General features: G+C 56.3%; 1 protein-coding gene across 5 annotated transcripts in view; it reads right to left on the reverse strand.

Moving 5' to 3' along the window:
• Positions 1-16,932, reverse strand: part of RAPGEF1 (Rap guanine nucleotide exchange factor 1) — a 143,361-nt gene that overhangs the window by 7,576 nt on the left and 118,853 nt on the right. For 3 of the 5 annotated variants that reach the window (XM_058524345.1, XM_058524344.1, XM_058524342.1), the window contains 8 exons: positions 12,195-12,283; positions 9,579-9,690; positions 7,678-7,753; positions 4,896-4,980; positions 2,496-2,588; positions 1,446-1,631; positions 556-640; positions 317-411 (listed from right to left, as the gene is read on the reverse strand). In XM_058524345.1, coding sequence (XP_058380328.1) covers positions 317-411; positions 556-640; positions 1,446-1,631; positions 2,496-2,588; positions 4,896-4,980; positions 7,678-7,753; positions 9,579-9,690; positions 12,195-12,283 — 821 coding nt within the window. Of the gene's footprint in view, positions 1-316; positions 412-555; positions 641-1,445; positions 1,632-2,495; positions 2,589-4,895; positions 4,981-7,677; positions 7,754-9,578; positions 9,691-12,194; positions 12,284-14,424; positions 14,518-15,406; positions 15,680-16,932 lie in introns of all 5 variants that reach the window. The other 2 variants (XM_058524341.1, XM_058524340.1) reach the window with 1 other exon arrangement.

A 16,932-nucleotide genomic window follows, 5' to 3' on the forward strand; every position in this document is an offset into this window, starting at 1 on the left:
TCCCCTCCCCTGCCGCCATCTGCGGCAGACATTACTCATCAATCCTGGCACTCTTCCCCGCTGAGTCTCAGACTCCTCCTCCACCAGCCCTCCAGGTGACCCTTCCAACATGCAAGATGCACCCCGTCCAGTCCCTGCCCCTGCTCTTTGCTGCCTACAGTTTACAGATAATGCCCGCAGGCCTCAGGAGGAGCTGGGAGGAATCAAAGAGGCACCTCCTTCTCCTTGCCACTGGAACTCTCTGTCAAGAAAAACACGGGAACCCACCCAGATGTGCCGCTGTAGAGAACTGGGGCTTCGCACCGGCGTTCCTTACCAGTAGGACATGTTGTTGAAGTGCTCCGTGAACTGGGTCAAGTTGGGGCTCTTCTCCTCATTCTGCTCTTTTGCCCAAAGCAAAACCTCAGGAATCTGAAAAAGGAAGTAGACGGGATCGAGCCAGAGCCCTCTGGCTCTGCTGTGACAGGGTGGTCACTCTCGCTCAGGGACAAGCAGCAGCGGCTCACCGGGACAGGAACAGCCCTCCCCCGGCCCCAGCCCCGCTCAGTGCCATACCTCTATCTTATAAAAGAGCTCAGCATCCAGCAGTGTCAGCTGCTCGGCTATTTCATGGCTGTGAAAGTCATGCAATGTTCCTGGCCTGGAAGACAGAGGCATGAGACGAGTGGTCAGGGCACAGGGACGGCGGGAGCTGAGCAGGTGCCGCATTGCTGGCCTCAGAGCTGAGAGACCGGAGGAGCAGCGGCCCCAAGCCTCGCTTCCTGGCAGGAGACGGAAGCCACAAAGTGGGTCCGTGGCGGGTCAGGACCAGACCACGCTCCTCCTGGGGACCATGGTGCCTGCCTTCCTCTCCTGCCTCTGCGGGGCAGGTGCTGCAGCTCCCCTCGTGAGCCCACGGACAGCTCAGCTGCCCGAGAACTCAACGCCCGACCCCACTTCCCCGGGCCCAGCTCCTGGGAGCGGAGCTGGTGCCACGTGACCGAAAGCTAAAACACCAGCAAGGGGCCAATACATCAGCAAACACCGGCGGCTGGGCTGAGGGGCAGGCGCTAGACTGGATGCTTTATACAGGGTCTCAGGAACCTTCAGGACGGCACAGGATGCTGGCCGAGAATTCACAGCCACCATGTTAGTGCCAGGAAGATAATTAAGAGCTGACCACAGTCCAGAACGCATTCACCGGCTCCTGTGAGCTCCCCCACGTCCTGCCGCCCCACTTCCTGATAAAAAGGCGACTCGTCACATCACCTTGGAGAAGAGGCCCAGCCCCCAGGGGACCTATCGGGCTGTCCCTGAGGCACCCTGTCACAGGGCCTGGGCAGAAGCAGGACGTGAGGCTGCGGGGTACACGAAGGGAAATGGAATGGAGAGGCAGCTGCGGGGCACAGCCCTTGCCAGCAGAGGCAGGGGCTGGAGAAGCCACGGACGGACAGCTGGTGGCTCACCTGGCGGCTACCCCCCTGGCTGCCAGGGGCTGGTCGGAGTTGGCACACCGGAGCAGCTTCTTCTGGTCCACCTTGTCCAGGATGTTCTTCCGGAGCACGCGGGCCAGGCTGAGCTCCCCGCTGCACACCAAGCGGAAGACCAGCTCCATCAGCAGCTTCAAGATCTCTTCTGTCAATTCCACGAGACTGAAGGGCCAAGGGCCACAAGGTGAGGGGCAGGAACACCAGCACAGGGACAGGACTGCTGCCACCTGGTCCAGAAGCCACCTCGAGATACCCGAGGTCCCCGCGGCAGCAATCGGCAGAGCTGGGAAACCTCTTGCAGGAAGAGAGCAAGAGGAAAGGCCTTGGGACGGCCGGGGCGTCCTCCCAAGTCTCACCGGTAACAGTCCCCGCCATGCCCTCGGCAAACGCTGGCACCAGGGACCATGCCGGGGCCTGGGCTACGGAGACAAATCGCACACAGACTGTGCCCGGAGGAACTCCTGGTTCCGGGGGTGATGAGTCACTAAGAAAGAGGTCCTGGCCCCTCAGACCAGACGCCCCTGAACTTCCTCCGAGTAGCACTGTCCACACCTGGTGGTTTCACAGCTGTGCAGTCACTGACTAAGGCCATGTCCCAAGGACTCTCCAGAACTAGGAAAGGGACCAGCTTGACGTGTATTTGTTAAATGAATGTGAGTGCCACATCAGCGGGGCATGGAAAGCAGAGGAGGGCGGGCGAGGGCCTCCCCACTGCTGGTGGCTGAGGACATGGCTGACTGTGGATGAGGCCCTAAGCTCCATGCCAGAGGGATGGCCCCCACGAGGAAATCAGGCTCGGGACGGGGCTGGTCTAAGGAGACAGGTACTTTTCCACAAGGGTTGTGTTAGTGCAGGCAGGAGTGAGCCCCGTCCAGGACCGTGGGCAGAGCTCTGTGGGCACGTCCCCCAGGAGAGGCAGGTGCACTGTGACAGGACGCCCCTATCTCGGCAGGGAACCCCCAGACTCCCGAGGCCTGCTGGGCTCCCCACTCGCCTCCCTGCGACCCCGTGGGCGGAAGCACTCACCAGAGCTCATCCACCACCCGCACGAGCACGAAGAACGTGTTCTTGCTGACGCGCTTCTTGAACGTGTCGGCGAAGAGAGAGAACTTCTCGTACGTGGAGCGTGGGTTAAAGAAAACAGCCATGCTCACCAGGGCAGAGACGGGTGATGGGAGCGGGAGGGCCCCTTCCTCCCGCTACCGTGGACTGAGTGCCAACGGTGGGCCAGGAAGCCCGCCAGTCAGGCATCGTGTCTGGGAACGAGGGCGTGGGGAAGGCAAAGGACTCACGCCAAGTGGCAGAGCCGTAAAGCAGGATCCAGCCCGGACCTGTCTGACCCCAAGGACTGTCCTGGACCTCTACCCTTTCCTGCCCGCAAGGCCGTCTCCACTGCACTGCCCACACCTGCCTTTCTGTTGGGTTAAACCCAAGGGTCCTGTGAGACCTACGGACCCTTGAAGGCCACCTTGCTGAGCTTCAGGCAGAGAAAGGAGGTCAAAACCACACGCCCTGAAACCCCCAGGTCCCTGGGCAGGTGCAGAGCCCAGAGGTGTCTTCCTCCACTCTCGCATGAGTTCCCATCCATCTTTCATAGCTTCAGAGGCCACCTGAAGGACATCCGCCCCCTTCCCCACAGCCCCCTTTCAAACACGGACCACCTCCAGCTCCTCCCTGAGGCCATGGTTTCCGCCTCAAGGGTCCTGGTTTCTTACCACCCTGTTGTGTTCACCATCAACTCCCTAGACCCTTCTCCAGCTCTGTCCTGCCTGCTCTCTAGTGATGCACGGGCACTCAGGAAGAAGCCACGTGCCAGGGACGATCCCCAGGGCCTGCACCACAGAGGGCTCACTAGCCAGCCATGCCCAGGATCTCGACGCAGCAATGCTTCCATTAACACACTTGAAGTGGCCGAGCAGAGAGATGCTGGGAACCTGAGCTCTGGAGGGGTGTATATGGGTGTGTCTGTTCTCCAACCAAGCAGCCATATGGGTCACTTAACCTCTCGGAGCCTCAGTTGCCCTAATTATATAATAGGAAATGATATGATGGCACCATATGTAATATGGTAATAACATATACATAAAATATTACAGCTGAGAGAGATTACACGTGCAAATGCTCAGCATCAGGCCTGACACAAGGAAGTTCACAACACGCATGAGTTACTATCATTCGCTGAGCCAGGCCTGCGAGCAGGTGCCCTGAGGAACTGAACGTGTGAGGCTGGAGGGAGCCTAAGGCTCTACAAATGGGGACTGTCCACTTCAGTCTGAGGGACAGGGCCTCCAGGGCCGGGGCAAGGGGAGAGTGGACGGCACAGTCTGGAGGCCGGGGTCAGGGATGCCTCAGGGCACACAGGAAGGGGGAGAGCTGGGAGGACTCAGGACTTCCTGTCCCTGACTGACAGCAGATGTCCAGCAGATGGCAGTCACGGGCTATGATGTAGGGACGAAGCTAAGGAGCAGGGGACCCTGGGCAGCAGCTCCAGGTTAGCCTCGGCAGGACAGGCAGGTTTGGACCCAAGAGAGAGGCAACAAAAGTGGGTCCTTCCAGGCCCCAGGGTCTTCCTCGGCCACTACCGCAGGGGGTGATACTTGAACGTATGAGGCAGATGTGCTCAGGGGTAGGAGCTGACACTGGACGTCCTGGACGTGGAGTTTCCATCCACTGCTGGGTCACCCAGCAGGTGGAGTGACTGCCTACCCCTGAGGCCGTTCATTTGAGTCTGGATCCCCTCAAGCCCTGCACACTTCGCACCCATCACCCCCAATGCCCTGGGGCTCAGCTCTGAGAGGCTGCAGGTGCCAATGATGTGGGTCTGCAGGGGCCTGCAGCTCACTTGCTCCCCTCAGGGTTTCCTCCCCTCAGGGCTCTCTCTCCCCAGGGCTCCGTTCCCCCCTCAGGGCTCCCTCCCCCCAGGGCTGTGTTCCCCCCTCAGGGCTCCTTCCACCCCAGGGCTCCATCCCCCTCGGGGCTCCGTCTCCCTCAGGGCTCCCTCCCCCCACCCCGGGGCTCCCTCCCCCCCAGGGCTCCGTCCACCCCCCAGGGCCCCCTCCCCCTCAGGGCCCCCTCCCCCCAGGGCTCCCTCCCCCTCAGGGCATGTCAATTCTTTCCAATTCTTTTTCAGAATCACCCAGTGGTCACCACTGCCATCAGGCACCACACGCTACGTTCTGGGCACTTCACAGAATCTCATCAGCCCCTTTACAGCCAGCAAAGGGGCTCAAAGAGGAAGCCTTGCCCAAGGTCCCAAAGCCAGGACGCGGCAGAGCAGGCTGCGCACCTCCCTCACTGCTGCCCGCCACAAGCACGTGGCTCCCTGCGTGAGGGCTGAGGGAAGAGGAAGCCCCTCCTTCTCCTGGCTCAGGCAGGCTCTGCGGCGTGAGGGGTGTGGGGCCAGGGCTGGGGGCCCAGAAAGGATATCTGTACTGCAGCTTCTTGATGAGCTCCTCGGGGGTGATGAAGGTCCTGTAGGTGGTCAGGAAGGCCTCACAGTACAACACCAGGTCTAGAGGAAGAACAACTGATCAGTGACGCCTGCCACCAGCAAGGGACAGAGCTGGGCAGCACGCCTGCTGCAGGTATCAGCCACCCCCAATCAGACTCTGAGAGCTTCTTGTCCGTCATCTTAAGACTGGATGATTCAAAGGGTCTTAATCATCATGGGCACAGAGAAAATAATGCAAACTTGTCAGCAGGGTTTTGAAGTTAAATCACAGGTAATACTTTTTAGACGGCAGGGCCCAGGAACAAAACCCTTGGGAATTTCCACATATTGAGAGACCTAAGAAAAGGCTGAAGGGGCAAAGCTTGACAAGCTGCTGGAATACACAAGTGTGCCCGCTCCGGTGCCAGGGAAGGGACAGGCCGACAGGGAGCAGCTCTCTAGCAGTCGGGTGGGACTTGGGCTGGCAGCTCCCACCCACACCCCATCCCTTTGGAGGGCTGGTTCCAGCTAGGGATTCCCCACCTTTCCAGAATCACAACAGCCCCCTGTTTATGTGCGATTGTGACACTCCCTCCCAACCATGGAGTCGCTGACACAAAAGAAAAAAGGAGTGGAATGCTTAAATGCAGGACACTCTCCAAGACAAATGCCCTAGCCAAGCTTGTGAACTTCAGAATTATTCTGCACTGGAGCTGAGGTCTGAGTCCTGACTCAGCTCCAGCCTTCTCCTCACTGTGAGGTGGAGCGGACACAGTGCTCACATTTTCTGTCCTGGACACAGACCCCCTTCCCCTATCTTCTTCCATTCACCTCCAACTCCCTGGGTGGAGGAATCTCAAGGAGCCCCACTTCTCCAGCTCAGCAGTGCACCTTGGCACAGCCCTGGCTCCTGTCCCCCGTCCGTGCTGATCACCTCCCAGGACACACGAGAGGAAGACCAGCACGTGCTCCTGTGTGGGGTTGGGCGTGAGGGAGGGAGGCTCACAGGTTGGTGTCACAGCAGGGTCCAACAGGATTGTGCTCCGGCTCCTTCCTGGACCTCACTCCCCTACTCCCCAGCTCAGTGTCAAGTATGGGCTTTTGTCTACGAGGAGCTGGGCACGGAAGCAGAGACAGGTCCAGCACAAGCCAACGCGTGCCTCTGGAAGATCAGATCCACGTCTGCAGGCCCCTGAGCCATGGGTGTGGTCTTTAGTCCACAGGAAGCCACCTGCCCAAGGAGCTAGCTGTGGCCCAGGGCCTCTGCCTCAACAGTCCATCTCAGGCACAAATAACTTGGGTTCTGCGGAGCCTCAGAATCTTTCCGTTAATAAAACCAAGCAGAAGCCCCAGCGGGCAGCAGAGCCTCTGTCCAGGCAGAGTCAGCACGGACTGGAAGGTTCCCGGGCAGGGCTCCCTCTGGTCTTGGCCACAGCTGGCTGCACCTGGCAGGACAGTGGCATCCACTGCCCAGAGCCGAGGACTGGAGCCAGCTCCCATTTCAGCCCTTCGCCTTTGAACAAAAATGAAAATCGCTCCTCCTGCCTGGCTGTGGACAGAGCTCTGACCTGCCTGGCACGGAGGAGGGTTTACTGCAGAAAAGCAGAGCGGGGGATGCTCCTACGGAGGACAAGGAATACTCCCTGAGCGCTTCCTACGTGCAGCACGTTTCACGTCAGCTCACTCAACCTCACAGCCACTGGCCACTGCAAACCGCTTCAAACAGCTGGGTCAGCTGGGGCTGAGAAGCGAAGGGCTGTGCCCTCAGCTGCCCAAGCCTGGGAATGGCCGACCCAGGATCAGAACTCACAGTCCCCAGGCCCGGGCTCTGCCCAGGTCAGGAGAAACCGAGGGTGAAGGGCAAACCCCAGAGGCAAAACAGCGGCTGCGGGGAGTCTGTGGGAGCCATTTCTTCTTTTGCTCTATTATTCAAATTTTCTGCAATGTAAAGGTTATTTTGTACTACTTTCATGATTTACAATCTCTAGAATCATTCTGTGTAACATACTTGGGGAAATCTGCTGTAAAAACATGCGGACAAGGTCGTTTACAAAAATGAAATTGATGGGGGCTGGCCCCGTGGCATAATGGTTAAGTTTGGCACGCTCTGCTTCATCAGCCTGGGTTTGTGGGTTGGGATCCTGGCGTGGACCTACCCCACTCATCAGCCATGCTGTGGTGGTGAGCCACATACAAAATAGAGGAAGGCTGGCACAGATGTTAGGTCAATGCTAATCTTCCTCAATCAAAAAAACGAGGAAGATTTGCAACAGACGTTAGCTCAGAGCTAATCTTCCTCAGCACAAAAAAAGAAAAGAAAAGAAAAGAAATGGATGGGTTAGGGTTTCAAGATTGGGGTGTTTTAATTCCTTCCACAACTTACTTTAACATTGTTGTTACATTATCTTTTTAATAATTTTAAAAAATGTAAAAAAGAAACAAGTGTGGGGAGAGGCCGGGCCCTGCTGTGGGGGCACCAGCACTGGGGGTAGGTCCTGTAGGTCCTGGGGCCATCAACAATCTGCACCAACAGAGGACAGACTCTGAGCAGGCCAGGAAGCAGAGGGCCTGGCTTTGAACATGAGCCACCTGTCCCCCAGGGTAGGCTCTACCTATGGTGACCCAACAGCACCAGGACCGCCATTCTGATCTGCTCAGGGCTGGGGGAGAGGAGAGGAGAGTGCAGTGGAGCCGAGCGATGCTGGGGCTTCAGCAGGACCAGCCTGATCCAGTGAGCTCTGATACAGATAAAGGCCACTGCAGAGAGCGCTGCCGTACCTTTCCTGTCCGTCTCAGTAGCATGGACCAGTAGGATATCCCCAGATCCTCCACGGACGTCTGGCCCATCATCACCCTGCAATGACAACAGCGAAGGAGGGCATGAGGCAAAATGCAGCTGTAAAAAAGCCGGTTTAGGAAGTCACGGGCAGGGATGAGATGACAAAGCTGCTGTGTTGCAGGACCCCAAGTCCCCTTTCCCCTGCTCTCCCTAAGCCCCAGAGCAGCACAGCCGTGCTATAGAGGCCAGGTGTGTGCACCCAGCATATCCACTGCTCCGCGCTCGGCAGACAGGCACAGGCCAGAACTCATCTGGGGTGGCTGGCCCCAGGAGCTGCCGAGACGCCAGGACATAGTGGGCACCAGGACACAGTGTTCTAATGACACAACTGGGTCAGGGGGACCTGGCGCCGTTCCATCTGTCTCTGTTCACCTCTCACCCACGGTCAGAGGGGCGAGGAGGGAAGTTCTCACATGCTGGGAGAGGGGGGACTCCACGGGGAGGCCGGCAGGGCTGTTCCAAGTATGTTCATGTTCCTAAAATTGCAGCAAGCTGCCATAAATCTCAATGTTTCCCAGGCGGAAGGAAAAGTCACTTGTAACGTCACAGGTTCTCCCAGGGAGCCCTTCTTAGAGGAATGCGAAGCATCACGAAGATATTCAACTACACCTGACACTGCTATTATGACCTCTGACCGCCACCTGCCAATTAATGAAAAAGTCTTATTTCCCTGCAGGCAAACAGAGGCTTTAAGCCACAAACGCGGCCTGGAGACAAAAAAAGGCTGTCACCAGGGCTAGGAATGGAAGCCCAGGCCACACATCACCAGGCCTGGCCCTGGGGCTGCAACACTCGTCACTCAGTCATTCCGAGGGGAACACAACCACCCCTCGGCCTCCTCCTGTCTGCAGCACTCACTCTCGGGGATGCACTCGCCTCTTCAGCGTGTAAGGTTTTCACCCCTGGACTCCGGAGTCCTGAAAGCGTCTTGGATTTCCAGCTAAGGGTGGGGGTGGCTACGCCCATGACCTGATATTTCAGAAGAAATTTCTGGCAAGGGTCACGAAACATCAGTTCTCTCTCTGAGAGGAGCCCACGGTCCAAGCGCCTCCACCAGCCCCACCTTCCCCATTACTCTCAGCCTGGCCCAGAAGGTGCAAAGGCAGTATCCGCCTGCTTGTGCGTACGTGCATGTGTGTGTGCGCGCGCCACCGTCAAGGCAGAGCCCAGGAACACGGTCACTTCCTCAGGGGTGGGCCAAGGCTGTTTTATCAGGCCATTCCTCTGTGTTTCCAGAATCGCAGGGCAGAAGGGAGATGTAAAGCTTTTAGGTTAGCCCTCTTCTATCTGACAGGTTTGGGGACTGTTTTTACCAATGAGGCTCTCCTGACAAGCCACAGGATGGAGGCTGCCACAGTGGCCAGGCCTGAAATTTCTCAATTGGCTTGTGTCTCCCCCACTCCAACTATGGTATGGTTATTCTATCAACAACAACATAATAAAATGTCTTATGCTAATGAGGGCTCTCCACACACAGGCTCTGTGCTGAGCCCCCTAATGGATTCGTTCTCACCACACCCTCCAGAGGCCCATCATTTGGGGCCCAGAGATGTTACATAACGTGCCCAAGATCACGCTAAAGTGTCAGAGAAGGGGACAGCACACTCTCTCCTGGAATTCATCCATTTGCCTGGTATCTTTTCACAGCCATGGTGGCCCAGGCGTTGGGCCGGGGTAAATGAGATGCCCAGAGCCCACGGCTCGGGGTGGCCACCTGGGGGAGTCAACACCTCGCTGAGGTCTTTCTGTTTGACACACTTCAAGGTTACATTGTCCTCAGAGCCCCTTCACTCTCTTTACGGCTCAGACTCGGAAAAATTAAGGCCCGTGAAGGACTCACCTCCTGCTTGAGTGTCAGCCTCGCCATAATTTCATTGTGGTCGATGAGGGACAGCTCGTCCACTTCCTCCTCTGCCTGAGCTGACTCGGGAGCATCTGGTGACTTTGGGGCCCTGGAAGGAGAAGTGGTTTGTATTGCATCAAACAGGCCCTGGGCTCCATGACGCCTGGAGGCTGAGGTGTAGCCCTGTGCATGAGAACTGCTCCCCTAAGCCAGTCCACCCTGAACCACAGCTATAATGTGAAGCCCAGACCCGTCCCGTGCCCACCACAGGGGGCCTGAGCAGTGGACAGAAGCCAGGACGTAGACGAGATTTCTAGCTCTGCTTCTAATGAGCTGTGTGACCTTGGGACATTTCCTGCTCTCTCTGCATGCTCCATCTGTAAACGGAAGGGGTTAAGCAAGATCAAGAAGGTTCCATCAAGCTATTTAACCAAGTGATGGTCTCAGTCATCTTTGTCGAGGCCCACTGCATGGACAGTCAGTATTCAAGGGGAGGAACAGCAAAGGGCAGCAGGATGGGAGAACACGTTAGCATGGACCTGAACGCCATGCCCCACGACTTCATTCCCCAAGACTGGCCCGAGGGCCGTCTCTCCGTGGGACCCAGCAGAAGCGTGAACCAGGCAGACCAGCCCTTGTCCTCGGGGTGCGGGGTCCAGCGGGAGAGACAGGCGCTAAAACAAGCAGCTGGGGCAGCAGCACAAGCAGGGAGCCAGCCGAGTGTAAAGGGCAGGGCAGGCCCCCGAGGACGGGACAGACAACAGGAGACGGAACAGCTGAGGAGGGGTTTGCTGGTGAAGGAGAGGACCACCCGCCAGCGGGAGTGCGCGGGGCAGCTGGGGGCATTCCGGGGCAGGGTCTGTGTTTTATTCTTATGACCCTCATGATGGATCCTGTGAGGAACTGGCTGGCCTTGTGGTCACAGGCCACATTTTCCCCTAAGTCTTGGCGCCTTCAGTAAGGCAACCTGGAAGGGCCAGAGTAAAACCACGTGCGGCCCCGGCAAGGGGCTCTGCCACGTGTCTCGTCACTGACTGGCCTGTGTGGACAGAGGACGACATCCTAGTGATTGTTTCTAACCAGTCAACGTGCTCACCCTTCCGCTTCTTTTCCAAGGACCATCTGGAACTCTGAAAATGGCACTGTCAGGTCCAGTGAAGAGGGAGACAGAACCACGAGCTGCTGTCGTGTGGCACAGGCGCCCTTTGCCACCAGGTGTTAAACTAGAAAGCCCATCATCGCTTCACACTTGGGGAAACCTCAGCCAGGCAGACGAATCAGACCCAACAAGGACAGATGGCACAGAACAGAGGCCACAGCATTGGGTCGGTGGCCTACGTCAACAAGCCCCTATCAATGCTTTCTAATGTTTTTTCTGTCTCTTGCTATTTTTACCACCTCTGCAACCATTTATGCTTGGGCCTGGCAATGACCGCTGGGTACTGCTTGTCTTTGCAGCTGGGACCCCAGAGGTAGTAGCTGGACCTTGGTCTAAAGGGGGGACAGCTTGAATGTACGGAACACGGCACAAACGAGGTGAAGCCGACACGACGCTGCAAGTGGCAGAGCCGACTGGCGCGTCCTGCACATTATGCTTTGCTAGGTGCACACCGGAGAAATTCATACTGTGCGTCTAAACCTGGTCAGGTATCACTCCTGCTAACACCGAAAAACGTTATGGGAGATTAAAGAGACAGACAACCAAACGCAACGATGATTTCTGATTGAGCTTGCTTCCAAAAAAATAAGCTCTGCCAGACACTTTAGGGAGAACTGGGGAACTAGAAGACGGTTTGCCTATCAGATGATATGAGGGAATTTATTACTAATTTTCTTAGGTGTGATAATGATATTGTAGTCAGGTAGGCCTTTTAAGTTTTTAGGGGGCACACTGAAGTATTTAGGGGCTGTCACGTTTGTAACTTACTTTCAAATGGTTTAGCAACACAATGTACACACTACATCTAGAAACTTTTATAATAAAAAGGTTTTTGGGGGGATCTTTTACACTCCCTTATTGCACTGGAACTTGGAAGAGGCCAAGGGAGGTTGGCCTAGGATTTGAAAAGACAAGACTGGGGCCGGCCTGGTGGTGCAAGCGGTTAAGTCTGTGTGCTCCACTGCGGTGGCCCGGGGTTCGCTGGTTTAGATCCCGGGTACGCACCGATGCACGGCCTGTCAGGCCAAGCTGTGGCAGGCGTCCCATATAAAGTGGAGGAAGATGGGCCTGGATGTTAGCCCAGGGCCAGTCTTCCTCAGCAAAAAAAGGAGGAGGATTGGCAGATGTTAGCTCAGGACCGATCTTCCTCACACACACAAAAAAAAGACAAGACTGTCGTGGGTAACTTGTAAGGTGGATAATATGTGTGCAGATATCAAGAAGTAATGGCAGACCGTATGTTAGAGGGAAGGCCTGTGAGGGGTGGCATGATTAGTGATTTTTCTTGCACTTTTCTGTACTTTCCATGTTTTCTACCCTGAGTATGTATAATTTTGAGACTCAGAAAAAGGAAAGAATGTGGACATAGAGCGCCCGCAGGCCTGGCGTGCTGGCTGGCAGGGGGCTGACACGTGGTTGGCAGGGGACCCGGCTCCACTGGGGTCCCTTCCTACCTCTCCCCGCCGTCTCTGCTTTCCTTCCCCGGAGCACCACTGACCGACGAGGGATCTCTGGGATGTCCGTCTTTCACAGCTGGTGATTCCTGAAAAGAGAAGTCAGGGCTGGGTTTGTGACAGGCGCCCCACGCTGGGGCTGATCTGCTTCCCAGCACTCCTGCCTGCACGTGGCTTTTGAGTGCAAGTTCCTACAGAGCAACCTGAGATGTGAACAAGCCGACCGTGAATGTGGTTCATTACACAGGAAGCACACGGCCCTCCTCAGACTGGCATCTTGCCTTTGGGAAGAGTGAAAGGTGCCACTGCTTATGATCTTTGTCAGCAGCCAACCTAGATGAAGCCATCCCAACCAACTCCTGGAAGAAAGGGCTGTCACAGTCGCTCCCACTCAGCCAAGCTCAGCCAGACACTGTGCTAAGGGCTTCGCAAACCTCTCCTCATTGGGCCCTTACCAAGACCCTATCCGTTAGCTGCCGTCACCATGCCCACCCACACACACAGAAACCGAGGCTGGAGAAGTTCAAGGCCCTGCCCAAGACCACACGGCTAGAAGGCTGCAGCCTGGACTCAAACCTAGGGTCGTCCACCTCCAAAACCTGGGTCCTTAACCACCGTGCGCTGCCGGTGCGCAGCAAACCTCTGACTGCCCAGCTAAAGAGGGTCCTCAGGGCTGCTGCGCCCCACCGCCTCCCAGCTCCCATTCCACGGGGTCTAGCTGCTTGAGCGTGTGCACACGTGCAACCCCCTCCTCCTCCAGCAGCTCGCTTCTTCCCAGGGATCCGGCCCGCCCATTCAGCGACAAGGCCCTCCGGCATCCCTGGTCTGCCACCACGGCCATGACAGGGGACGGGCAGCATGAATGCGCGGAACGTCATCGTGGAGAGTGCTTCGAGGTGAAGAGGAGTCAGCACTGACCATGCTCACGGGTGGAGGGAGAGCCACGGAAGGCCAGTCTGGGATGGAGTCCACTGTGCAGAGGCTGAACTGGATGATGCTGGGGGCACAGGTCACCACAGGGGAGAAGTGAGGTGGGAACACCAGGGGAGAAATAGCTTAGCTCCCACGGACACGGTCGAATCCCACTGGAGTGAAAACTCCATAATGTTCTATGACTTGCTAACACCTGATGTGAGGCTTGCCTTGCGTGGACATCTAAGATCCTGTGGGGATCCCCTCGAGGGACCATCATTTTTTTTTTTTTTTTGCTGAGGAAGACTGGCCCTGAGCTAACATCTATTGCCAATCCTCCTCCTTTTTTTTGCCCCTCCTTTTTCTCCCCAAAGCCCCAGTAGACAGTTGTATGTCACAGTTGCATATCCTTCTAGTTGCTGTATGTGGGACGCCGCCTCAGCATGGACGGACAAGCAGGGCGTAGGTGCGCGCCTGGGATCCGACCCCGGGCCGCCAGTAGCGGAGCTCACGCACTTAACCGCCAAGCCAAGGGGCTGGCCCTCGAGGGACCATCTTAATGGCAGTGACCATGTTTTTAATGGGTTGGGCCCTTTGAGCTGATCACCAGTGAGGACTCGAGTCCTCATGGCACCTTCCCTCAAGGGGCTCGTCCTGCTCAGGACTGCGGGGGGAGTTATTTTCGAGGCTTTTGAACTTGCTCACGTTTTGCAGTAGCAAAACCCGGAAAGCTGACTGCTCCACAGAACAGCTGTACCTTGACTGTGTCGAGCTGGGACAGCAGTAAAACAGGGGGGCAATGTCAGGTAGGGCACCACTCTCTCAGGAGGGAGGGAGGTGTGCAGAAACACAGCAGGGGCTACCTACAGCCTCAGCCAGCTTCCTTGGGAGCAGCAAACATAGCAGTGAAGGAGCATGCTGGGAGGAAGAGGAGACGAAGATTTGGAAGGCTCAGTGTTGGAGAGAAGAGTCCCTCCCTCTGGGTGAGGGATGGAAGATGGACCTCAACACTAGGAGATGGGAAGAAAGAAATCCCCAAGAGCAACTGGACTCGTGGGCAGGCCAACACCAGGCTGCTCCCGTAGATTTCCCGAAGACCCATCGGCTAGGCTTGAGGAGCACCACACGCACTGAAGCAAAAGGAAAGGGAAGACCTCCACTGGGAAGCCACGTCCTCTCCCCATGGAGCCGAGCTGGCTCCTGGCAAGGCCGCAGGGGCCCAGTCTGCTAGCGACCGGGAGGCTCAGCCAGACAGAAGCAGGGGCCCAACCCCTGCCAGGCCAAGCCACATGCACGAGGCAGCCCCGAGGTTACTTACTCCTCGAGAGGGGGCCCGCTCCTCGCTGCTCTGGCCAGAGGAATACAGATTGACATATTCACCCTCACCAGCTTCCTCACTGGCGTGCTCACTCTGGGGGAGACAGGATGAGAGGAAACGCACATGTGACAGGCCCTCTAGCCTGCCCTCACGCTCAGAGATGGCCGTCCACGGGCTGGCCCTGACCAGGACGCTCCTTTCACGAGAAAGAGAAGACGGCGACAGCGAGCACTCGGTTCTCCTTGGGGAGCTTCTCCCAGGCTCAGAGAACAAAGCTGCGTTTGCTCCCTCCTGCCTCTGTGTTACAGGGGGCCTGCGTTTCCTTCTTCCACAAAGATGTCAAGGCCTTTCAGGCTGTCCTGGAGGAGGCACGCTTCCCTACTCTGCTGCAGTGGGGACCGCGGGGTCCCCGGTGGGGGGAGAGGCAGTTATGAGGGACAGAGGCAACATGTCAAGACCACGCAACACACTGGACAGACAGCCCCACCTGCATCTGGTCTGCCCCACCCACCTGTCCACGTCCATGCCCACCTGCAGGGGCGTCTCCCGGCGCCCGGATGAAGACCTGCAGTCACCTGAACAGAGCAGAGAGCAGGTCCTCTGTCCTCACACCACAGGCAACTAAACACACAGCTGCCTTTGGTCTCTGTCAGAGGTCTTTGTACCTTTCTTCCAAAAGTGTCTGTATCTTTCTCTAAAAACAACCAAACTGAAAACTAGCATTTTCTATCTTATGCTTATGATAACTGACTGCCTCTAAATGGTCACTATCCATCTGTGGAAATCAGACCCCTAGTGTGATGGGAACTTTATACAGAAGGTTCGATTTCTGTTCTGAAAATAGACGGGCTAACATTTCCCCTTGTGACCATCCACAGGCCTCAATCCAGCCACGGAGCTGGCTGCTAGTGAGGGAGGAATAGGGGTACCGCTTTCTTAGAACGTGCAGCCCCACTGGAGGGCGTGTGTGCTCAGTTCTCACCGAAGGCGTCTGGGGCGAGTCAGTGAAAGAGGTTTCGGAAGGAAGGCAGACAGTGTTCCCATGAAAGTTGCTCTCCTGAGAAGATGAAAGAGGCCCGTCCACGGTGCTGGGAGGCGGATTGGCTACGGTTGGCACCGCTAAGTCAGAGCTCTGAGACTGGTGGACGGGTGGGAAATGTGGAGAGGAAGAGGAGGTAGACGGAAGGAAAGGTTGAACGGAAGCTTGGTTGTGAGGCACGAAATCCTGCGAGTAGGACCTAAACACAGATTTATACTAGAGAACCAAAGTGGAAAACAAACACAAAAACGAGAAGATGGGAAGAAGAAAACAGACAAAAGAAAAAGCAGTTAGATTAACTCAGCAGAGCTGTGACAGGCTGTTCACAGTAACTGTACCGAGGACCACTGATCAGGCCAGACCAACCCCGTTCTCCTCTGGCCCGAGGTCCCCCACCCAGCACGTCCTCCCTTGAGAAGGGCCTGAAGCCTGACCAGTGCCGCCCTCAGTGTCTAAACAGCAGGACACGGGTGCCCCAAAGGAGAGCAGGCCCCACACGCTGTTCGGTGGTCCTGTCCTCTGCTTCACCAGAGAATTAAACCCACACAACGCAGTCTAGGCCTCTTGTCCTTTCGGGAAGCTTGTGGCTAAACTCAACGTGACACCTGGTCATATTTCCCGACTATAAATCTTTTGGATGAATCTCTTTGGTTTTAACCCTTGAAAGTCAAACACTGCAGCCTTTTAAATATTGTAACCCACCTCATATCCTTTTGGAAGGGACGAGCATAAGCCTTCAAAATGGTTGAAAAAATTGTGCTATCGAAATGCTAAAAGTTTCTCTGAGTTCATTTCCTTTCCTACCCAATCTTTTCTTTCTTTTTTTAACAAAGGAAGTGATCTTGTGATGCCCCTGATGTCACCTTAGAGCCGCAAGGCTACACTCTCCCAAATTCTCATCGAGAGAGAGAAGTCTGAGGTGAGGTTGAGAAGTGACAGCAAAGGCCCACGGCCCCTTATACCAGTGAGTACTCTGCTTCGGCAGGAGGGACAGAGGAGCTCGGGACCATGACCACCAGGCTCAGAATCCGATGACGTCATCATGTCCTGTAAAGGACCTGCCAACACGCTGCTCTCACAGGGAGACGGGAGAGGAACGTGTGGAAGGGACCGTGTCTGAAGTCCCTGCCAGGCTCACTTGCCCACGACAGAGGCCGAAAGTGGACAAAAGTCAAACCCAGCACAAATGTGCAGCTCATTCACTCAGATGCTCTCTGCACTTTGGCATTGGAGTTTTGGAACCCATGGACAAGGGAAAGAGGGGAGAAGAAACAAAATTGTAAACGAACAGGTCAAAACCACTCGCATCCTTAAGCGGTTTTGCAAAGCTACACTTTAACCTAAGAGCTGCTGTGACTCAAGGGCCAGGCCGGCCCCTTCCCGGCCGCGCTGGTCAGAGTGCTCCCCCTCCTCGGTGAGGCCACGGCCCTCGCACTCGTGAGTTCCACCTGCCCTAGGCAGCTCCCCAT

This window comes from Diceros bicornis, chromosome 28 (genome assembly GCF_020826845.1).
Source record: "Diceros bicornis minor isolate mBicDic1 chromosome 28, mDicBic1.mat.cur, whole genome shotgun sequence".
Taxonomy (NCBI): Eukaryota; Metazoa; Chordata; class Mammalia; order Perissodactyla; family Rhinocerotidae; genus Diceros; species Diceros bicornis.